At 42.4% G+C, this 22,174-nt stretch overlaps 1 protein-coding gene across 1 annotated transcript; it reads left to right on the top strand.

Annotated features, from left to right (window-relative positions):
* The first annotated feature begins 7 nt into the window (after nt 1-7).
* Spcs2 (signal peptidase complex subunit 2) lies at nt 8-21,949 on the top strand. The gene is made up of 5 exons (XM_004656274.3): nt 8-136; nt 13,307-13,390; nt 13,903-14,063; nt 16,423-16,557; nt 21,038-21,949. The coding sequence occupies exons 1-5, from the start codon at nt 23-25 to the stop codon at nt 21,222-21,224; spliced, it is 681 nt and encodes a 226-aa protein (XP_004656331.1). The 5' UTR covers nt 8-22; the 3' UTR covers nt 21,225-21,949.
* The last annotated feature ends 225 nt before the right edge of the window (nt 21,950-22,174 follow it).

The following is a 22,174-nucleotide window of genomic DNA, read 5'->3' as shown; positions in this document are numbered from 1 at the left end:
GGGAGACACAGAAGCAGACAAGATGTCGGCGTCGGCGGCACAAGGCGGGAGAAGCGGTGGCGGTGGAGGCGGTGGTGGGGCCGGGAGTGGCGCCGGCGGCGGCACAGGTAGCAGCCGCAGTGGCTTATTGGATAAGGTGAGGAATCGGCTTCCTGGGACGGTCGAGCCTTGGGGGAGTTGCGGGGAGGCCGCGAGTCCACCTTCCCATCCCCGCCCCCCTCCCCCATGAGGCTCCTTGAGGGGAGCTCCCGGGTAGCCCACCTACGCACTTCCAACCCCTAGGTGTTCTCATCTTCACGGGGGTTCCTGTCTCTTAAGGCTGGCAGCTTCGAACAGTGTGTCTCCCACCCTCCACCCCTTTTCCAGAGTGGCCGTCGCTTTCCCATTGTGCCTGCGGGCGGGGGTGGTGCCGCTCTGTTAAAAGCGTCCATTTCGCTGTCGCGGAATAACGGAACCCCAAACAAATGGAAAGAACCTATTCGAAGTTAGGATCCCCCCTCTTCCCCACATTTCCCACCACCGTCACCCGCGCGTGCTGCCACAGATTGCAGAGTGCTCGTTCATCTTAGTGAAGTTTCTAGGCAATTTTTTTTTTTTTTTTTTTGTCATTGATACACCAAATAATGAAAATATCTGACTATTGACTTCCTTTGCTGTGCCGACGGGGAAGCTTAAAATTCTTATTTTTTTTCCTCTTGTGTGCTTTGCCTTCTCCCATCTTTTCTTTCTTGCGCCCTGCTGTCGGCTCAAGCTTGCTGCCCATCACCCTTCCCACCCCTTTTGAAAGAAAATTGTGATCTTAACAATGAGACCTTAAAAGAATAGGAGAATTCTCTATCTGGGTGGCCCTTTCTTTCCCTTTGCACAGCATCATGGAAGAAACAGTTGCGTGAAAAAAACAGGCCTAATATTGGTTCTGCCTCTATCTAAGCTTTTTGACCTAAAATACAAAATACTCTTGTTTTTCCTACGTCTGTTATTCATCTGCAAAATGAAAGGTTAACCCTTAATAGACTCTTAAGACCACCTACCCCCAGTATTGTAATTCCTTTCTGGTTTTATGAATGTAAAACATGAGGGCTGCATAGATAGCTCAGCGTTAAGTTAAGGTGCCTGCCTGTGAAACCAGGACCTAGCTTGGGTTCTCCAGGTCCCTGGTAGGCCAGATGCACATGGTGGTGTATGCATCTGCAGTTCATTTGCAGTAGCTAGAGGCCCTGGTATGTCCATTCTCTCTCCTTGTCTGTCTCAAATAATAAGTAGTTATTTTTTTTAAATTAAAAAATGTAAAGTGTGGTGTCTTTAACATAGGAAACTGATTTTTTACTTTAAATTTTAATTTTTATAAAATTTTATTTAAAGGGGGGCCAGATAGAATGGGTGTGCCAGGGCCTTCAGCCACTGCAAACGAGCTTGGTACATGCGCCAGCTTGTGCATCTGGCCTATGTGAGTACTGGAGAATTGAATCCTGGTCCTTAGGCTTCCTAGGCAAGTGCATTAACCACTAAGCCATTTCTCCAGCCCCGATTTTTACTTTTTTTTTTTTTTTTTTGAGGCATGCTCACTCTAGCCCAGGTTGACCTGAAATTCACTATGTAGTCTCAGGCGGCCTCGAACTCACAGCGATCCTGCTATCTCAGCCTCCCAAGTACTGGAATTGAAGGTGTGCACCACCACACCCGGCCTCTGATTTTTACTTTAATTGAAAAGCTTTTAGACTCCTCGGTGTCTGACATATGGGGCTTAAGCAGTGAATTCCTGATCACATGTAGGAGTTCAGATCCCAGTCTTCCCATATGTTATGCAAGTGCCTTACAGTGAAGCGACATCCTCAGTTCTGTTGGGCTTTTTGAGTATTACTGGTTTCGAATTTGAGACAAGGCCTTATTTTATAGCCTGGACAAGGCTGGCACTGGCTTTGTGATTTGGCCTCAAAACTCAGAACTTCTTTCTCTGCCCTTGCTAGTACACTCTTAATTCTTTTTTTTTTTTTTTTTTTTGATCAAAGGCATGGGCCACCACACCCGGCTTTAATTTTTCTTAAATGACGGTGTTCTGGGATTTGGTGGACATTTGAGTATACAAATTCTCCTTTCTGGGTGTGCCTCCCACCGCCTGTGCTGATTCTTTCCCACCAGCTCTTCCTCCTCTGCCTTTACTTTGATTATCAGCATGGCATTAAACATGGACATGACTAAATCCAGTGTCCCTTGGTGCATGCAGGGATGCTGAAGTCTCAAAATAGTGTGGTATTAGGCTGGAGAGATGACTCAGCAGCTAAGGAAGGTGTGTGCCTGCAAAACTTTAACCACCGGGTTCGAGTCCCTAGTACCCACATAAAGTCAGATGCCCAAAGTGGTGCAGTGGCTAGACGCCCTGGCATACCCATGCTCTTTGTCTCCTCTCTGCTTGCAAGTGCGCGCGCGCGCGTGCGTGTGTGTGCGTGTGTGTGTGTGTGTGTGTGCGTGTGTGTGTGTGTGTATTTTTCGAGGTAGGGTTTCACTCTAGCTCAGGCTCTCCTGGAATTAGCTATGTAATCTATGTAGTCTTAGTGTGGCCTCGAACTCACAGTGATTCTCCTACCTCTGCCTCCTGAGTGCCAGGATTAAAGGTGTGTACCACCACGCCTGGCTTTAAATAAATAGTGTTTAAAGTGTAATATTGGCATATGAACTGTGTATTCTTCAGTATACTTTAAGTCATCTGTAAATTTAAGCAAGTGTAATACCTCATCTATCTATGTAAGCAATTGCTGCACTAAGTGTTTTAGGAACTAATGACTAAAAAGTCTCCATATTCAGGACATTTTTTTTTGTCTGAATATTTTCTGTGCTTAGTTGTTAGTCCTTCAATGTACCACCTCCATACAAGGGGCTGGCTATATATATGGCATTGTGTTATTGTAAGAAGCTGGACTTGGAGATTGTAAACATTTGTCTTGAAGTATGTCTGCTAATTCAAATAGTGAGAAGACTGGAAAGTCAGTTAACTTCACTAAGCTTCCCTTTCTTCACCTGAAATATTAGAGTGTCTGGCACCTATACCACAGAGGTTCGGGGAGAATAATAATCTGTACCCTTTGGTAAACAGTGTTTGATGGCAGAGGAATACATCAAGAATCCTATTAATCAGTACTCAGAATAGCTGAGTACAGGAAATAAAGTATTTAAGGAAGCACATGGTGTCTTCAAAGGGGCACTTTTTTAGAAGTTCAAATGAGAAAGAAAGATCCTTAAGCTCCAGTAACTAAGGATGAGGGCCCCAAGGGAAGGCTTGATGCATGTACCTTATTTTGAGGCTGCCAAGAATAGCATGTCAAGTAAGAAAGCCTTCTTGAGCAAAGATAGAATGTGATGGAACCTGAGGTTTCTTAGTTTACTGGAAGGTTCAACTATAGTGACAAGTAGAAAGACTCAAGTAGATTGGAGGACATGGATATTTTGGAAGTAGGCATAGAATAGTTTGCTATTGAAGGTTTTTGAGGTTGTATAAAGTGATTTTAGGAAAATTATTCTGATAGTTCAGTTAGCAGTTAAAAATATATTGAGGCCATATATGATTTGATTTCATGAAAAGAATTTAGGTTTTTTTTTTTTAATTTTGTTTGTTTGTTTTGAAGGTAAGGTCTCGCTTTAGCCCAGGCTGACCATTCACTATGTAGTCTTAGGCTGGCCTCGAACTCATAGTGCTCCTCCTACCATTGCCTCCTGAGTGCCAAGACTAAAGACGGAGGGAGGGGAGGACCTCTAGCCTCTGTAAATGAACTGCAGATGCATGTGCTGCCTTGTGCATTTGCCTTTATGTGGGTCCTAAGGAATCAAACTCGGGTCCTTGGGCTTTACAGGTCAGCGCCTTAACTTCTGAGCTGTCTCTTCAGCCCAAGAAAATTTTGAATTCTGGTATAACATATAAAAACCACACAGCCTTGAATAAATTACTACTGCATTTGAATTTTTATTACAATAAATGTCTATATATATATATATATATATATATATAAATAATAGCTTAGTAAAGATTAAATTGTGTAGTGCTGGTAAATATTTTTTGGGGGTATGACAAAGGCTTATCACTGGTGTCCAACCTTTTGACACTGCAACATGACATTGTAATTTATAAATTGTTGAGTCATACTCCTAGCTATCCTGGAATACATGTGGACTGTGGGGCTACTTAGGTTGGGCATACCTGGAGCCCTAAATAATGGAATGACAAGGTGATGAGAACCCCAGTTGGAGTAGCAAAAATGGATAAAACTGTCTCATAGGTCTGGAGAGATGGCTTAGTCGTTAAGGTGCTTGCCTGCAAAGCCAAAGGACCCTGTTCAATTACCCAGGATCCATATAAGCCAAATGTACAAGGTGGCACATGGATCTGGAGTTTGTTTGCAGTGGCTAGAGGCCCTCACGTATCTGTTCTCTCTCCTTCCCTCCCTCTGTCTCTCTCTTTCTCTCACAAATAAAAGAGGGTTTTTTTGTTTATTTGTTTGTTTTGTTTTTGTGTTTTGGTTTTCTGAGGTAGGGCCTCACTCTAGCTCAGACTAGCCTGGAATTCACTCTGTAGTCTCAGGGTGGCCTCAAACTCATGGCAGTCCTCCTCCCTCTGTCTCCCAAGTGCTGGGATTAAAAGCGTGCATCACCACATCTGGCTAAAATATAAGTTTATATAGAAAAAGTACTCTTTTCCTTAGAAAACTTCACCTCAGCCTTACATTGGACTACCCCACTCTAGCTCCCTCTAGTACTTATTGTACGTGGGAATTACGCGGTCCTTAATATGACATACCACCTTGTATCGTTCTTCCCTCTGTACTGTCAGCAGGGTAGTACCACCCCAATCTTCAGAAACAGTTGTAGAAGATGTTGCCTCTAAACGTCTGAAAACTGACGACTAGGGTTCAGGCCACGGGGAAATTATCTTAGGGGAGCAGGATCTGAATGAATAGAGAAGCTTGTGTTCTCTGGAAATGAGAGTATATGATGTACTCAAAAGAGGCTGTTACCCTCAGTATAACCCCTTTAAATATATTTTATTTATTTATATATTTGAGAGAGAGAAAGAGGCAGAGAGAGAGAGAGAATGGGTGTGCCAGGGCTTCTAGCTACTGCAAATGAATTCCAGATACATGTGCCCCTTGTGCATCTGGCTTACATGGGTCCTGGAGAATCGAACAGGGGTCCTTCGACTTTGCAGGCAAACGCCTTAACTGCTAAGTCATCTCTCCAGCCCCCCAATATAACCTCTTTAATTTGATTGGGGGAGATTTTGTTTTTATAGGTATAATTTCACTTGCCATAGAGAAATGTAATGAAACATGCAATTGTACTTCTTGCTTTCTGTAAACATATTAATTCCTGCTCTTCTGAAACTGACTTTAAACACAAAACGTTCTTGTTTCTTGGGTTTTAAAAAGCAACTGTGCAGGGCTGGAGAGATGGCTTAATGGTTAAGGTGCTTGCCTGCAAAACAGAAGGACCTCTGTTTGATTCCCCAGGACCCATGTAAGCCAGATGCACAGGGTGGTGCGTGTGTCTGGAGTTCGTTTGCAAGTGGCTAGAGACCCTGATGTGCCAATTCTCTCTCTCTCTCTCTCTCTCTCTCTCTCTGTCTCTTTCTCTCAACTAAATAAAAACAAAAAAATTAAATAACAATAGCTGGGCATGGTGGAGCACCTTTAAATCCCAGCTCTCTGGAATCAGAGGTAGGAAAATTGCTGGGAGATTGAGATGAGACTACATAGTGAATTCCAGGTCAGCCTGGGCTAGAGCAAGACCCTAGCTCCAAAATAAAAAAATAAGAATAAAAATAAACCTTGCAAATCTAATTTTCTATCTTCCACCTCATATTGACTTGGTTCACTCTGCTAGGTTACTTTGCCCAACATACACCAAGGCATTTTTTTCTACATGGCAGCTAGAAAGAAAAGCTGTTGGGCTGGAGAAATGGCTTAGTGGCTACAGCTCTTGCCTGTGAAACCTAAGGACTCATGTTCAATTCCCATGCAAGTGAGACACACAAGGTGATGCAAGGTCACATGTGCACAAGATGGCACATGCATCTGGAGTTTGATTATAATGATCTTGGCACACCAATTCTCTCGCTTTCTCTGTGATAAAAAATAATTTAACAAGTAAAGCTATTGTTTAATTTGTTTTTGTTATTAAGAATTGATGCATAATGTTAAACTTTTTTTTGAACTATTTTCTGAACAGTTTTTAGCCTCATGTCTGGATTCCGTCTCTTGTGACTAGACTGTCAGCCTGGCCTTAGAGCACAGCTTTTGTATTGTCCTTGAGAAGATAAAAACACACACACACACACACACACACACACACACACACAGCTTCTCTCCTCTTATTCTGGGTCTCAACTTTCTTAGGTAATTATTTTTCAGTACACTGTATGAAGACTTGTCTACAACAGATTCCCATGGATATTAGCTAAAAATAATGGGCATGAATTGGATTTTGTACAGTTGAGACCTGGATACCTGTGTTTTAACACATATTTCTTTTAAAAAATTCTTTGTATCTGTGTGTGTGTGGTGTATTTGTGTACTGTGGGTGCACCTGGGTCTCTCACAGCTGCAGTTGAATACCTGTCTGGCTTTATGTGGTTGTTGGGGAATTGAACCCAGGCCAGCAAGCTTTGCAAGCAAATGCTTTTAACCACTGAGCCATCTCCCCAGGCTCAACACATCCTTTCCCTATTTACTGCTTTTGCCTTTTATTAGTAACCTCTAGGTTGAGAATTACTGGTCAAATTCTGATGTGTTCTGGATATATAGCCAGAAAAACATGATGGGTTAAATGTAGAATATGAAGAATAAGGAAGAATTAAGGTTTGGGTTTTGTTGCAATAAACTATATAAATGGAGGCACACGTCTTTCATTGAGATGAGGAAGATTGGGGAGACAGGCGCACCATGAGGAGTAAGTACAAGTTAAGCTTGGCTGTGGTTAAGCCTGAGATACCTGGTAGGCATGTAAGTGAAGTTGGCAAGTAGGCAGTTGGGCAGACAAATGTGGTGGTGATAGGAGAGACCAAGGTGGAAGTTCCATTGTGGAACTCTTCTGCTTATACATAGCATATAAGCTTTAACCCTTTGTATTTATTACCTTCGATGATTGTAGATAGGACAAGAAGGAGCTCAGGGGGCCTACCAGCTGATTAAGGTGAAAAGAAGACAAAATCCACATAGAGGGACTGGAGAGATGGCTTACTGGTTAAGGCACTTGCCTGTGAAGCCTAAAGACCCACGTTAGACTTTCCAGATCCCATGTAAGCCAGACACACACAAAGGTGAGGCGAGTGCAAGGTCACACATGCCCACTAGGAGAGAAGCCTTTGTAGAACTCTGTATGCAGTGGGCAGTTGTAAATTAAACGAGTCTTCACAGTATTCCACCAAAGTGTTGAGCTTCCTTTATGCTGTGAACTGGTTAGCTAGTAGCTGGACTTGACTATGCTGGCCGGAAAAACTGGGTTCTATTCCCTCTTGGGGAGGTTCAGAAGTGATTTCTAGTACCCTACATTGAAACATCTTCTACGTTGAAGTATCTTTGCAGAACTTTGTATTATTAAAGTAGTAAGCTGGGTATGGTGGTGTGCACCTTTCATCAGCACTTGCAAGGCAGAGATAGGAGGATTGCCATGAGTTCAAGACCACCCTGAGACTATGTAGTAAGTTCTAGGGCAGTCTGGGCTAGTGCAAGATCATGTCTAAACTCCTCTATCCCCCCCAAAAAAAGAAAGAAAAAGGTATGTAGTGCACAGTTGTAAATTAAATGAGTCTTGACAGTATTCCACTGATGTCATTTGTGAATGGCATACATGATTATAATGGGAACTCTTGAGTTGGGAGCTGACTAAAATCAAGGTATTATCGAACATCAATTCAGTACTGATCTTATGACGGTATTAAAAAGATAGTGGGAGGAGCAGGAAAAATAAATGCATATGTGTCTGGAGGTAGAACAGCTAATTCCCATCTTTCATAGGTCAAAAGCTCAATTCCAAACCTGAAAAATTAAGCAGTAATAAAGTGAACTTTAAAAAAAGAGAGAGAAAAGCCGGGCGTGGTGGCGCATGCCTTTAATCCCAGCACTCGGGAGGCAGAGGTAGGAGGATCGCCGTGAGTTCGAGGCCACCCTGAGACTCCATAGTGAATTCCAGGTCAGCCTGGGCTACAGTGAGACCTTACCTCGAAAAACCAAAAAAAAAAAAAAAAAAAAAAAAAGAGGGGGCAAACTCTCAGAGAATCAGCTAAGGGAGATAAAAATAGCTGTCCTGAGTTGGAAATAACAGTGACAAGGTCCATTTACTTTTATTCTTTAAGCTAAGTCCATATATGACCTTGATACAATTAAAAAGTAAAATTTTATGATTGTTCATTTTGACAAATATGCATATTTCTGAAATGCATAGGAGTAAGAAGGGGACTTGTATATGACATTATATATAAATAATAAATCTGTGGTTGGCATTTCAGTAGTGTTTACATCAGGGGTCCCAAGGCCATGTGACTTATGATTCATTAGACATACTCATGAGACTCGGCATATAATGATGCTTATAATAAGATTTATTCAAACAGCACCATGGGATGAAGTTCAGAGGAAACCTAGGGTAGTGTTCTGGGGTCCTCTGCCTTTAGAGCTCCAGAGGAGCTCACTTCCTCTGTTCCTCCAGTTAGGAGAGCTGTGACAATGTGTGAAATGTTTGTAATGTTTGTCAGAGAAACTCGTTACAGACATTGTGCTTGTTTTTCTTTTTCTTTCTTTCTTTCTTTCTTTTTCTTTTCTTTTTTTTTTTGGTGGTGGTTAAGTTGGTACTTTTGGCTTAGCGTATGCCAAACCCCAGAAGAAAAGGTATTTGGCATATGGCACATTGTTTATACAAACTGTTTAGGCTCCAGGAGACACTCTTAGCACTTAGAGAAAATTTCATATTCATGTAGGGAACTGTGGACCAGCCAAATTGGCCGGTGCCAGCCAAGGACGTACCTTGCAAATAGGCCTTCCTAATGAAGTAAGTGTGACAGTCCTTGGAAGGACTTGACTTAATTCCTTTGTGCTACTGTCCTTCATTGTAACTTACCTGGGAGGTGCCATGTGGACACAGACCAGCCTCTGCCTTGTCCTTTCATTCCTTTTTTTTTTTTTTTTTTTGGTTTTTCGAGGTAGGGTTTCACTCTAGCCCAGGCTGATCTGGAATTCACTATGGAGTCTCAGGGTGGCCTCGAACTCATGGTGATCCTCCTACCTCTGCCTCCCGAGTGCTGGGATTAAAGGCGTGCGCCACCACACCCGGCTTCTTTCATTCCTTTTTATTGCAGCTTGTGCAAAGTGTTTAGAAAGACTAGAGTGAGGAAAATAGTAGGGCATGAGGAGTGGCATACATTTTAGGTAAGCAGTTTTTGAGAACAATGAGAGCTTGCAGTCAGAAAAATAAGCACCTAGAGCCGGGTGTGGTGGCGCACGTCTTTAATCCCAGCACTTGGGATGCAGAGACAGGAGGATCGGCATGAGTTCAAGGCCACCCCGAGAATACAGAGTGAATTCCAGGTCAGCCTGAGCTAGAGTGAGACACTACCCTGGGGGGTGGCGGGGAGCACCTAACGTCAGCTCCTGGTGTCCCGATAATTGCAGAGATCCTGTGCACTTTGAGGTGGACTGAGGTTTTCCGTGCACACAGATGGATGATGTGTCTATCCCTCTCTTTCTTGGGACAATTCAGTGTAATTCACTGGGAATGTTCCTGTTCTACTTACTGAAGATGACTTTGGGTGCTAAGCTGTGGAGTTAGAGCTGAGGCTATCCAATCCCTGCTGTAATGGCTGCTTCTGATTTGATCCTTGAAAATTGCTAAGGAATCCTCCTGTGGTTTGTAGGGGCCAGTCTCTGCTGGGTTGTGTTGCACGCAGTCATATGTGGCTGGCTGGCTATAAACATGATTTTTTTGTGACTGAAATTTTTTTTAAGCAAATACTCTTTTTTACTTTACTTTTATTTTAATTTATATGAGAGGTGAGGGAGAGAAAAGAGGAGAGAAACAGAATGGACAACACACCAGGGCCTGCAGCCACTCTAAATCCACTCCAGAAGCATGTGCCACCTTATGTATCTGGCTTACATGTGTACTGGGGAATCGAATCTGGATCCTTAGGCTTCACAGGACAGAGCCTTAACCGCTAAGCCATCTCTCCAGCCCTCAACTACAATTTTTAAATGACTTCATTCTGTTTTTATTATTTCACAGACAATTCAAATTTTATTGTAGGCTTTGCTCTACTAGTTCCTTCTTTTTTCTTTCTTTATATTTTTGGAGCTAGGGTCCCGTCCAGGCTGACCTGGAATTCACTGTGGAGTCTCAGGCTGGCCTCAAACTCAGCAGTTCTCCTACCTCAGCCTCTCACGTGCTGGGATTAAAGATGTGTGCCACCATGCCCCGCAAATTTGTTCTTTTGCTTGTGGTTATTAAAATGGAATTTATGGGCTGGGAAGATGGCTCAGTAGTTAGTTGGGATTTGTTTGAATGCTTATGAGTTAACTGGCTAGAAATACTGTTGTTCATTTCTTGACTCAATGTGTACTTTAAAAGTTAGATGTTAGCCGGGCGTGGTGGCGCACGCCTTTAATCCCAGCACTCGGGAGGCAGAGGTAGGAGGATCGCCATGAGTTCAAGGCCACCCTGAGACTCCATAGTGAATTCCAGGTCAGTCTGGGCCAGAGTGAGACCCTACCTCGAAAAACCAAAAAAATAAATAAATAAAGTTAGATGTTGTGCCTTCCAAGGCTCAGGGTCTAATGCAGAAGAGGTAGCGGAAAGAATTTAAGAGCCAAAAGAAGGGTAGGGCTCCATACAACATGCTCCCTCCAGACACAAAATGGCCTGGATATCTGTGGCCTCACAGTGCCTGATACTACCTGCATAAGACCATCATAAGAGGAGGAAAAGATCATGACATCAAAATTAAAAGAAAGACTGAGATGAGGGAAGGGGGTATGATGGAGAATGGAGTTTCAATGGGAAAAGTGGGGGGAGGGAGGGTATTACTGTGGGGTATTTTTTATAATTATGGAAGTTGTTAATAAAAATTTGGAAGAAAAAAAATTAAAAAATGAGGTGTTGTGTTTTATTGGTAGGCTGGCAGATTCTGAGAGAAATTTTATTTATTTATTTATTTATTTGCAAGCATAGAGAAGAGAGAATGGGTGCCCCATGGCCTCCAGCCACTGCAAACAAACTTCAAATATATACGCCACTTTCTGGATTTATGTGGGTACTGAGGAATCGAACCTGGGTCATTAGGCTTTGCAAGCAAGCCCCTTAACTGCTAAGCCATCTCTCTGACCCTTGACTCATAATTAAATCCTACTACTTTAGTTCATGTTTTCCTCGCAAGCAGGTTTTTTTTTTTTTTTTTTTTTTTTTTAATTCGTATACTTGTGGGCTGGAGAGATGGCTTAACAGCTAAAGTACTTGCCTGCAAAGTCAAAAGACCCAGGTTCCATTCCCAGTACCAACGTAAAGCCAGATGTACAACATAGTACATGTGTCTGGAATTTGGTTCCATTGAGGTCCTAGCCTGCCCATTTTCATTCTCTCTCAAATAAAATATTTTAAAAAATGTGTATACTTGTATAGGGAATTATAGTTTAAAAATAAAGTTCTACAGGGATGATTTAAGAAAAAAATAAAGTTGATGAGATAGAAACATTTCTACTTTTGCTTTAAAAAATTGAGTTGGGCTGGGAGTGGTGGCACATGCCTTTAATCCCAGCACTTGAGGGGTAGAAGTAGGAGGATCGCCATGAATTCAAGGCCACCCTGAGATGACATAGTGAATTCCAGGTCAGCCTGAGCTAGAGTGAGACCCTACCTCAAAAAAAAAAAAAAAAAAAAAAAAAAATTGAGTTGGTTGTTGTGATCTATAAAAGACTTACTTATCAGATTATTGATAGCACTTTGTTTTATTTAAACCACACTTACTTCATTACTTGAGCATTTTGAATTCACATCACATGCAGAATATCTTAATGTTCCATAGATTAGCCTGCACCATATAGATGAGCACTTGAATTACTTCCAGCCTTTTTCCTACTATAAATAGTGCTGGGCTGGAAAGATGGCTCAGTGGTTAAGGTGCTTGCTTACAAAGCCTAATGACCTAGGTTCGATTCCCTAGTACTTATATAAAGCCAGTTGCACAAAGTGGTGCATGCATATGGAAATTGTTTGCAGTGGCTAGAGACCTTGGCATGCCCATTCTCTCTTTTTTTCTCTCCTTGCAAATAAATGAATAAATAATTTTAAAAAACCAATGCTATAGTGAGTAGCCTTATACTATGCAGAATAGAAAAAAACTCCCAAGAGTGGAAGTTGAACCCAAGGGGACTAAGTTGACTTTTATAGATTTGTAATTGTGTGTGTGTAGGCGAGCTTGTTCTGGGTTTTTGCCTCACCTTCCATCTCAGAGTCAGGGTCGTATGTTCACCATTGCTTCCCCTCCCTCCTGTCAGGTCTCTTGTCCCCTCCCTCCTCGTCTTGCCTGTAGGCCGTGCAAGCACCTGCCACAGCATCTGATTTTTTACGTGGGTGCTGGGGTTCTGAATGTAAGTGTTTATCCATCGAGCTCTCTCCCCAGCCCATCTTGTAACACTGAATTACCCATCAGCATACAAGAGAATCACTTGCTTCCAAATAGCAGTGTTTGAGAAAGTTTCTAAACCTCCACGTCCAGAGTCACCACTGGTTGGACTGGCTCCGGGACTTGATTGGTAATGGGAAATCTGGTGTTCTCAGCAGATTGTGCTGTATTTATTGTCTTAAAGGTACGACGTGCTGATAAAATATAAAAGTCATTAGCAGACAAAGGTGTATTAAAGGAGACCCTCCCCATTTTGCTAGTGCCTGTAAACTCCTATGTTTTGTGTTGTCTGCCTTTTGTGGTCACACAATGAAAGGACAAGCAAAGGATGCTCTTGTTTTCTGTGCTCATATTAGGATGAAGTGGGGGTGGGGTATGCAGTTTCTGCAGCCCAGGCATGTGTTTTGATTCTGGGCTTGTAGAATTTGATGGTTTTGCTCAGAGACTGGGAACCTTCATGTGAGTACCTCCTGGATGTGGAACCATACACCCCTTGACCTCCTTTCATTTTGATTTGTGTTTCAGCCCTCCACCTCCACATCAGAAGACAAATAATCAAGTGCTCTGTATACTACAGGATCTTCCAAGAAAGCAGTACATTTGACTTTTAGATGCCAAGTTCTTGATATACAACTTCTTTTATTTATTTTACAGTGGAAGATTGATGATAAACCTGTTAAAATCGATAAGTGGGATGGATCAGCTGTGAAAAACTCTTTGGATGATTCTGCCAAAAAGGTACTTTGTTACGGAGAATTGTGGGAGTGTGTGTACAGCTGAGGCTCCTCTCCTGCAGGGTCTCTCCCTTTAGAGTGACTTTAGCTCTCTGTGTCAGAAAATGAGCCAGAAAGCAGTCTCTACAATTGTACAGATTAAACAAGCGGAAGTGTGTGAAAGGCTGTCTCAATACAATTGAGTATTCAATGTTTTGAGATTAATTAGAGCACAAAAAGATGAGAAGCTGGAATATTCATCCATTCACCCAATCAAATGGATTAGTCCATTTGAAAGAGAAAGGACAATTTTAGCTATATCTTGTGAGGAAGGTTGAGAACTTAAAATATTATAAAAATTGTTAAACTTTCTCTGGAACCTTTAAAGATAGTTTGAGTCTTCTTTATTTAGGATAAGGTGCTGGTTGGAGAGAACTGCTCACTTACTTTGTAACTTAACCTATAATGGAATTCTAGAATAAAAGCGGGTATTTGGAAGTACGCATTCCAGTTACCTTGATTCCTTCTCCTCACTAGGTACTTCTGGAAAAATACAAGTATGTGGAGAATTTTGGTCTAATTGACGGTCGTCTTACCATCTGTACCATCTCCTGTTTCTTCGCCATAGTGGCTTTGATTTGGGATTATATGCACCCCTTCCCAGAGTCCAAGCCGGTATTGGCTTTGTGCGTCATATCATATCCTTTCTGTTCAGGTTTGTCTTCACTCCCTGCTCTGAACTCTCCCTTGCTTTTCACAGCTCCTGTCTTACAGCCTATTAAGGAGAAAATTTAACGTTACGTGAGCTGTGAGCATCTGTAAATACATGTGATATCATTAATATTTTGTATTTGATGTTATTTATTTATAATATGCTTTAGTTATTAACCATAATAATGAGTACTTAGTTGTAAAACACAAATAATATTGAGACTCAGTTCTTATTACTTCTAGCCGGTTAGATTTTCCCTGTTAGGCTAGGCTTGCATGTGCCTGTGTGTGTATGCAGGTATGCGTGTGTATGCCTGAGCTTGCTAAGGTCAGAACAACCTCAGACACCTTTCCTAGGGAATGCCATTCACCTTTTCTTTTTGAGACATTCTCTCTTTGGACCTGGGACTCACCACCCGACTAGGCTGGCTGGCCAGTGAGCCCCGGGGACTTTCCTGTCTCCTCCCCCAGCACTGGGATTAGAAGCGCGCACCACGCCTGGCCTTTTGTCGTCCTCGTATGTTTGCGTGGGTGCGCACATTCCAGCATGTGCGCAGAGGCTAGAGAACGTCGGGTGTCCTCTACCACTCATACGTGTATTTCCTTGAGATAGGGTTTCCTGCAACCTGGAGCTGCTATCAGCAGTCCCTAGCAATTCTCTGGTCCTCCCCATCTTCCCTCTGAGAACTGCAGTTACAGACATACCATGGTGGGCTTTGGCCTCATTACCTTCTTTTTTTTTGAGGTAGGGTTTCATTCTAGCTCAGGCTGACCTGGAATTCACTATGTAGGCTCAGGGTGGCCTTGAACTCAGGTTGATCCTCCTATATCTGCCTTCCAAATACTGGGATTAAAGGGGTGCACCACCATGCCCTGCTTAGTTACCTTCCTGTTGCTGGGATAAAACACCTGACCAAAAGCAGCTGAAGGGAGGAAAATTGTTTATTTAGGCTGACAGTCTTCAAGGGAAGCTTCATGGTGGCAGGGGATAGCATGGTATGAACAGAGACTTGACATCACCTCTGCCACAGCAGGTAGTAAACCTTAGCAGAGTAGTGAGCCAACTAGCACTGGCATGCTAGGGCTAATCTCAAGGTCCACCCCAGGAATATACCTCCCCCAGTAAGACTCCACTTCCTAAATTAGTACCTGCTGGCAACCAGGCATTCAGAACTCCTGAACTTACGGAAGACATCTGATTCAAACCCCCACAGAGGCCCTCATGCTTAAGCAGCTAGTACTTTAAAAAAATTTATTTATTTGAGAGAGAGAGAGAGAGTAGGTGTGCCAGGGCCTGTAGCCATTGCAAATGAACTCCAGGTGCATGTGTCACCTTGTGCATCTGGCTTTATGTGGATACTGGGGAATCAGACCTGGGTTGTTAGCTTTGCAGGCAAGTGCTTAGCTGCTGAGCCATCTCTCCAGCCCCTGGCTTTCTCCCCAGCTCAGCCATGCCCAGCTTTTTATGTGGGTTTTTGGGGATCCAAGTCATGTCGTTGTGCTTACAAGGCAAGCGCTTACTGGCTGAGCCATCTCCATGCCCTAGACAGGCTGCCTGAAGCCCCTCGTCGCAGCATCAGCGGTAGAAGTTCAGATCTGTTTCAGGGTTCCTTAAAGCTGGGGGGCTGGGCTGGGAGATGGCTTTAACTCTGAGGCTGCCCATATTCTTTGCACTACACTTTTTGCCTCTCCAGTTTATAAAGTTTAACTGACACCATATACAAAGCTTATAGGCCAGTTTCTGGCACACTAAAGTGCTCAAATATGGAAGTTAATGCTGTTACAATCGGTATATTCATAAGTCTGCATCTATAGAGGATATGATTGGTCTTAGAGTAAACTAATCTGAAGTCATTTTTCTTACATACCCCTTGAAATTGGTTAAGCATGGTCAACCATGTTGTGTTTCGATGTTTTTTAGTGGAGAAATAAGCACCGCCTCCAACCCTAATATACCCTGAATGGCACCCCATCTCATCCGACCTTGGATGCTAAGCAAGATCAGGCCTTATTAGTACTCAGGTGGGAGAAAAAAGCACAGGTTGTTATAGTTTTGACTTGCTAGGTGCCAGGATGTTCTTACACCTGTCATCCTTCCGTGTGAAAGATGAGACTAAGGTAGTTTGTGCCCTGTTCCTTTTTGAGATGCCAGCAGAATTAGCCAGAGAAAACATACTTCTTTTGATACACAAATACACAGTTTAAAAGAAAAATGACTAAATTTTAGTGTTTGTAGAAAGACTGTCTTTAGGATAGCCATGAAATTTTTCATGGCCCTTGTGTATCAGTTTTCATTAAATCTGTTTGTTTGCATGCTTGTATGTTTTCCCCTTAACTTCACTGAACATATTTTGTGATGATGGGTATTCTGACCATTTATACCTCATATAAGGAGAAGAGCATCTTTCTCGTGGCCCACAGGAAAGATCCTACAGGGATGGATCCTGATGATATTTGGCAGCTGTCCTCCAGTCTGAAAAGGTAATTACTGTCCTTCCAGGTTCTAACTTGTGGGCGGTTGTCATTACTAATAGTATTCTGTTGTGCCTTTGTGCTACGCAGGTCATGGTGCTAGTCATGTACAATGAAGGAGGATGAGTGATCGAGGTTTCTTCCTAGCACTGAAGTGCTGAGATTATACTATCATGGAAAAGCTCTAAGAATAAAAACTGGGCTAGAAAGTACTTTGGTGGAAGGCTGAAGAATAATTCTTTTCTTTTTTTTTTTTTTTCTTTGTGGCCAGTTAATAACAGAGGTATAAGTTTAGTTATCTTTGAAGAGCTTCTGTTTAACTTCTATGGCACAGTCCAGCCGGGTGTGGTGGTGCACACCTTTAATCCCAGCACTCGGGAGGCAGAGGTGGGAAGATCGCCTGTGACTTCGAGATTCGAGGTCACCCTGAGACTACATAGTGAATTCCAGGTCAGCTTGGGCTACAGTGAGTCTCTAACTTGAAAAAACCAAAAAGAAAAAAAAAATTACCCCTTAAATTTGCTGGAAAGGTGAAATGTCAGTAATAGGAGCAGGTGTTATGTTCAGTATATATTGGGTATTGGTGCTAGATGCATAACTTCATTTACTCTTTACAACACCCATATATAGGTAGGAGCATAGGTACAAAGGTTAAATTGATTCAGCCCAGAAGTGATAGAGAAGAATGCCAGCTAAATTTTTTTTTAAAATATGTTATTATTTGCAAGCAGAGAGAGAGAAAGAGCAAAAGAATGGGCAGAGCAGAGCCTCTAGCCAATGCTAATGAACTCCAGATGCGTGCACCACTTTGTGCATCTGGCTTGACGTGGGTACTAGGGAACCTGGGTCAACTATAATATCAGCACCAAATGGCCTTAGTTCCCTTTCTCCTTACTGCCACACAATAGCTGATGAGAGCAGTTTAAGGAGGAAAGGGTACACTCAGCTTGCAGTTTGACATTACAGTCCATCACGTCCACATGGTGAGGACAACATGGTGGCAGGAGCAGGAATAAGCTCTGGTGCTCAGTCCACGGTGAGGAAGCGGAAAGTGCTGAGTGCTGCTGCTCAACCCGCTCTCCCCTTTCATTCTCAGGGCAGGGCCTCACTCTAGCCCCGGCTGGCCTGGAATTCACTGTGAGTCTCAGAGTGGCTTCAAACTCTTGGCGATCCTTCTACCTTTGTCTTGAATGCTGGGGTTAAAGGCATGTGCCACCACATCCAGCTTTAGCGCTCTCCTATTGATATAGGCCAAGACCTCAACCTATGGAAAGATGCAACCCATGGTAAAGTGGGTCTTTCCTCCTCAGTTAATCAAAATAATCCCTCCCAAAATGCCCAGAGGCTAGCTTCCCATCAAGTTGATGGTCACTGTGAGCCATGACAGTGGCCTGTGAGGAAGAGGAACAGGTTGTCTTTCTTATGTTGCAACTGAGCTCTTGCTTTCCTCATGCTGCCCTCTGGCCTCAGCCATTGTAAATCTGCACTTCAGACCTGGCTGCTGACCCAGTGTTGCATAACCCTAGCGTCCAGCGACATGATAATTTTTGTTTTCAATTGCCCTGTTCTTTCTGAAATAGTTCTATTGAGGTACACTTTATCTGCCAAGCTATTTGCCCACATAAACTACAGCTACATAAATACATAAACTGCATAAATACATTGATTCCCAGTGTATTTGCAATTGGAACTGTTAACACTGGTATCGTGAGAACATTTTTATCACCTCAAAATGAACCCTTACATCTTCAGTTAATACCTCCCTATTGCCTCATCTTCTCCAGTTGAGCCGTGACTTCATCATGCAGGTGTACCATTTTCTGTTTACCCATTTGTCATTTGATGGGCATTTTTGAGTTATTTACAACTTTTGGCTTTTATGAATAATATTGCTATAAACAATTGTGCCTGTGTTTTATGTGATCTGTTTTCATTTCTCTTTGATAATATACCCAGGAGAGGAATTACTGAATGATATAGTTACTCTTTTAATTGTTTGAGGAATTATCTGTTTTCCATAGTGGTCGTACCATTTTACAACCCCACTAGCAGTCTATAAAGGTTCTGATTTTTCCACATTCCATGTTGACTTTAAAATTTTTTTAATTAATTATTTGAGAGAGAGAGAGAGAGAGAGAGAGAGAGAGAGAGAAATGGGCACACTAGGCCTCTAGCCACTACAAACAAACTCCAGGCACATGTGCCATCTTGTGCATCTGGCTTATGTGGGTCCTGGGGAATCAAACCTGGATTCTTTGGCTTTGCAAGCAAGTGCCTTAACTGCTAAGCCATCTCTTCAGCCCCCTTGCTGACTTTTTGTTAGTGACCATTATTGGCGGAGTATGAATGTTCTTGCTCTGCTCTCCTTTTCCCCTCAGAGTGATCTGGCTGCCTGGTCATGTGACAGGAAATTGCAGTAAGTTTCATATAGTAGCAGTTGGCATATGCAAACTTAATATAAGTTATGGGATTCAGTTGCTCTTTGGCACAGCCAGCATATAGTGTATATAAACTCTTTCAGCATATGAAGCTTTTCAACATCTGTCCCCAATGACATCTCCAGTTATCTTCCACACCCCTCCCAAAACACATCTTTTCACTTCTTCATGGAATTTGTAAGGTGCTAAATTCTCTAGGCTTCCCAATGACCCTATTTAAATAGATTCTTCTTTCTAGCTTGCCTGCCACCTGCTTAACGCTTTTATCGCTACATTCTTCTGAGAAGCCTTCCTCATAGGCCTGAGTCTGTTAGGTATTCCTTTTTTTTTTAAATTTTTATTAGCATTTTCCATGATTATGTTAGGTATTCTTAAGAACATTTTATACTTAACCAGTGTTGCCTGTGGTTACATGAAGCTATTATCAAGGTTGACTTGTCCATATCTTTTCAACCAACCTTCTCATCTTTTCTTTCCTTATCTTACTTGACTATTAACCAGTGTCTGCTGTAGTTGTTACCTGTTTCTTTTGTTGTTGTAACTTGTCTTCTGGTGCATCACACTCCAGCGTGCTTCGTTTCTCTTCATTCTCCCTTTCTCTAAATAGATGTGCCACTACGGCTTTTTCCTAGAGCGATTTTTCCATTATGAAACCTTAATGTAGATTTTCAAGACTTTAACTACTATTTGTATAATAAAGATCTAAGTCAGTGTTTTTATCCTAGACTTCTTCTCAGAACTTTAAATTTATTCTGCTTTCTAGTTGACATTGGATCTTAATGAGCATCCCTATTAACATGTCCAAAGTCTAACTCAGCTGTCTACTACCCAAGGTGCTCTTCCTCACTTTTCCCTTCTCAGCAAATGGCAAGTCCATTCTCCCAGAACTGCAAGTCATTTGGACTCTAGAGGTTCTCTGGTCTGCCAGCTCTGTCCGGTTGTATCCAGCCTGACGTCTGCCATCTGCGTTACCACACCACATGTCACCTAGGTTACTGTAAGGGTGTTCAGGTGGTCTTCTGAAGCTGCTCTCCCTTCTCATACTCCATTACCAACAGAAAAGGAAAAGGGATCCTTCAAAAACAGAAGTCCCATCAACTTAGTCTGTGTTTCAAACCTCACACAGGCTGAATTCCTAGGGCTGCTTTACCAGCCCCGTGTACTTCATATGCATCACCTATGGCTCCCAACCCTCCTACTTCATCACTGTGTCCTTTTCTTCACACCTTTCAGGCATGTTCCTGCATCAGTGTCTTTGTTCCTTCTGCCTGAAAAATTCTTGTCTCAGTAGCCTGTTCTTCCCTCTGTACAGGCTTTCTGCCCAGACAGTTACTTAATGAAGCACATCATATTGATGATATATTTAAAAAAAAAAATTGTTCCCTCATACACTAAAATGAAAGTTCCCAAAGTTAGGTTTTTACGTGTTTTCTGCTGTATGTCCTGAGCATCTCAAACTCCCTGTCACATAGTTGAAGCTCAGTACATACTTGAATTAGTGAATGAGTATTTTTAAAAGGTGTCAGCTCGTAACTCTGCAAATACTTGGTGCTATATTGTTACTGGTTGAATCTTTTTTTTGGGGGGGGGGGTTGGTGCTCTAGGGCCTCCAGCCAGTGCAGTCAAACTCCAGACACATGGGCCACTTTGTGTGCATGTGCAACCTTGCACACTTGCATCACCTTGTGTGTCTGGATTGCATGGAACCTGGAGAGTCGAACGTGGGCCCTTAGGCTTCGCAGGCAAGTTCCCTAACTGATAAGCCATCTCTCCAGCCCTGAATCTTTTTATTAGCTTTTAAAGTTAGCATACAAAGTAGTGGATTTCATTGTGATATTTCCATACATATGTTTTTACTGGTCTTACCTCACATCCCTCCTCACCCCCTATTGCCCTCCTGACTCACTTCTTTCTGTTTTCATGTCATATGTATTTCATTACCCTCTTCCTCCACCCTTAAGATCTCTTGATCTTCCAGCTGTATTGCTTTTTATTATTTTTTTGGTTTTCCATATTGCTTTTTGATTGGTTGTCTTTGTCCTGATGCTTAGGTTCGATGACAAGTACACCCTGAAGCTGACCTTCATCAGTGGAAGAACAAAGCAGCAACGGGAAGCTGAGTTCACCAAGTCCATTGCTAAATTTTTTGACCACAGCGGGACACTGGTCATGGATGCATATGAACCTGAAATATCCAGGCTCCATGACAGTCTCGCCACTGAAAGAAAAATAAAATAGCCAATTCTAAAAGCAGCTTTCTTTCTGCTGGATCATGCTGAAATACTGGTGGGTGGGGGGAAGAAATGAAGAATTTAAGATGGGTAAAGTATGACCTGTTTAAAAAGTCCCTGTTTTGTCCTGAAAATTGAGTCCATTCCGGATAAGTGGGATTTCCTAGCACAGAATTGAGAAGTTGTAGCTCCAATATTTAGCTCTAGCTTCCTTGGTCTGCTGGTTGTGTTTTGATTGCTTTTCTGGAGAAGCATTTTTGCTAAAAGCTATATAGACATTTTCCTTTGTACTTAGCAGTACTTTATATAGTATATCTTTGTGCCATGCAGCATTTGAACACTCAGTTCTTGAGAATTGTTAGCCTTGCTGGATGCAGTAGTGCACGCCTGTAACCCCAGCACTGGGAGGCTGAGATAGGATCACGAGTTTGAAGCCACCTTGGGCAACGGACCAGAACCCTGTTTTGTGGGGAGAATTGTCAGCTTGTTGCCAACTCTGTAAATCCTTGCTTCAACAACTTTCCTTGATGAGTTTAGGATACAACTTACTGTGTATGTCAGCTTTCCTTCACACACCATTTTTGTGGGTGTGTGTATATAAATATATATATATCTGACTTGGAGAGAATTATTAAAAAACAGCTTTTAATTTGTGTAAAACAGACCTTCTGCCTGTTACATTTTGTGCTCTTAACTAATTAAAGAAGCCAGTGAATGGCATTTTTAGTTTTATATTGTCTATGTTTTCCACTAGTATGTTCTTGTTGAGTTGTTTGTGCCCTTTCCTAACTGCCATTTTCTAAAAATTTTTTTCAATAAAAGGAAAGAAGATGTGAAAAACTGGAGTCCTAGTCTTGATAGAAGGAAGAGTGCAACAAGTGCCAAGTGTTGTTACCATCATAACAGGCTTGGTAACAGACAGGTCATTGTTCAGGGGACACCGAGAACTGTACTTGA

The sequence above is a fragment of the Jaculus jaculus genome, chromosome 3 (assembly GCF_020740685.1).
Source record: "Jaculus jaculus isolate mJacJac1 chromosome 3, mJacJac1.mat.Y.cur, whole genome shotgun sequence".
NCBI classification, from domain to species: Eukaryota; Metazoa; Chordata; class Mammalia; order Rodentia; family Dipodidae; genus Jaculus; species Jaculus jaculus.
The sequence above is the reverse complement of the archived record's forward strand: the minus strand, read 5'-3'. Positions and strand labels throughout refer to the sequence as shown.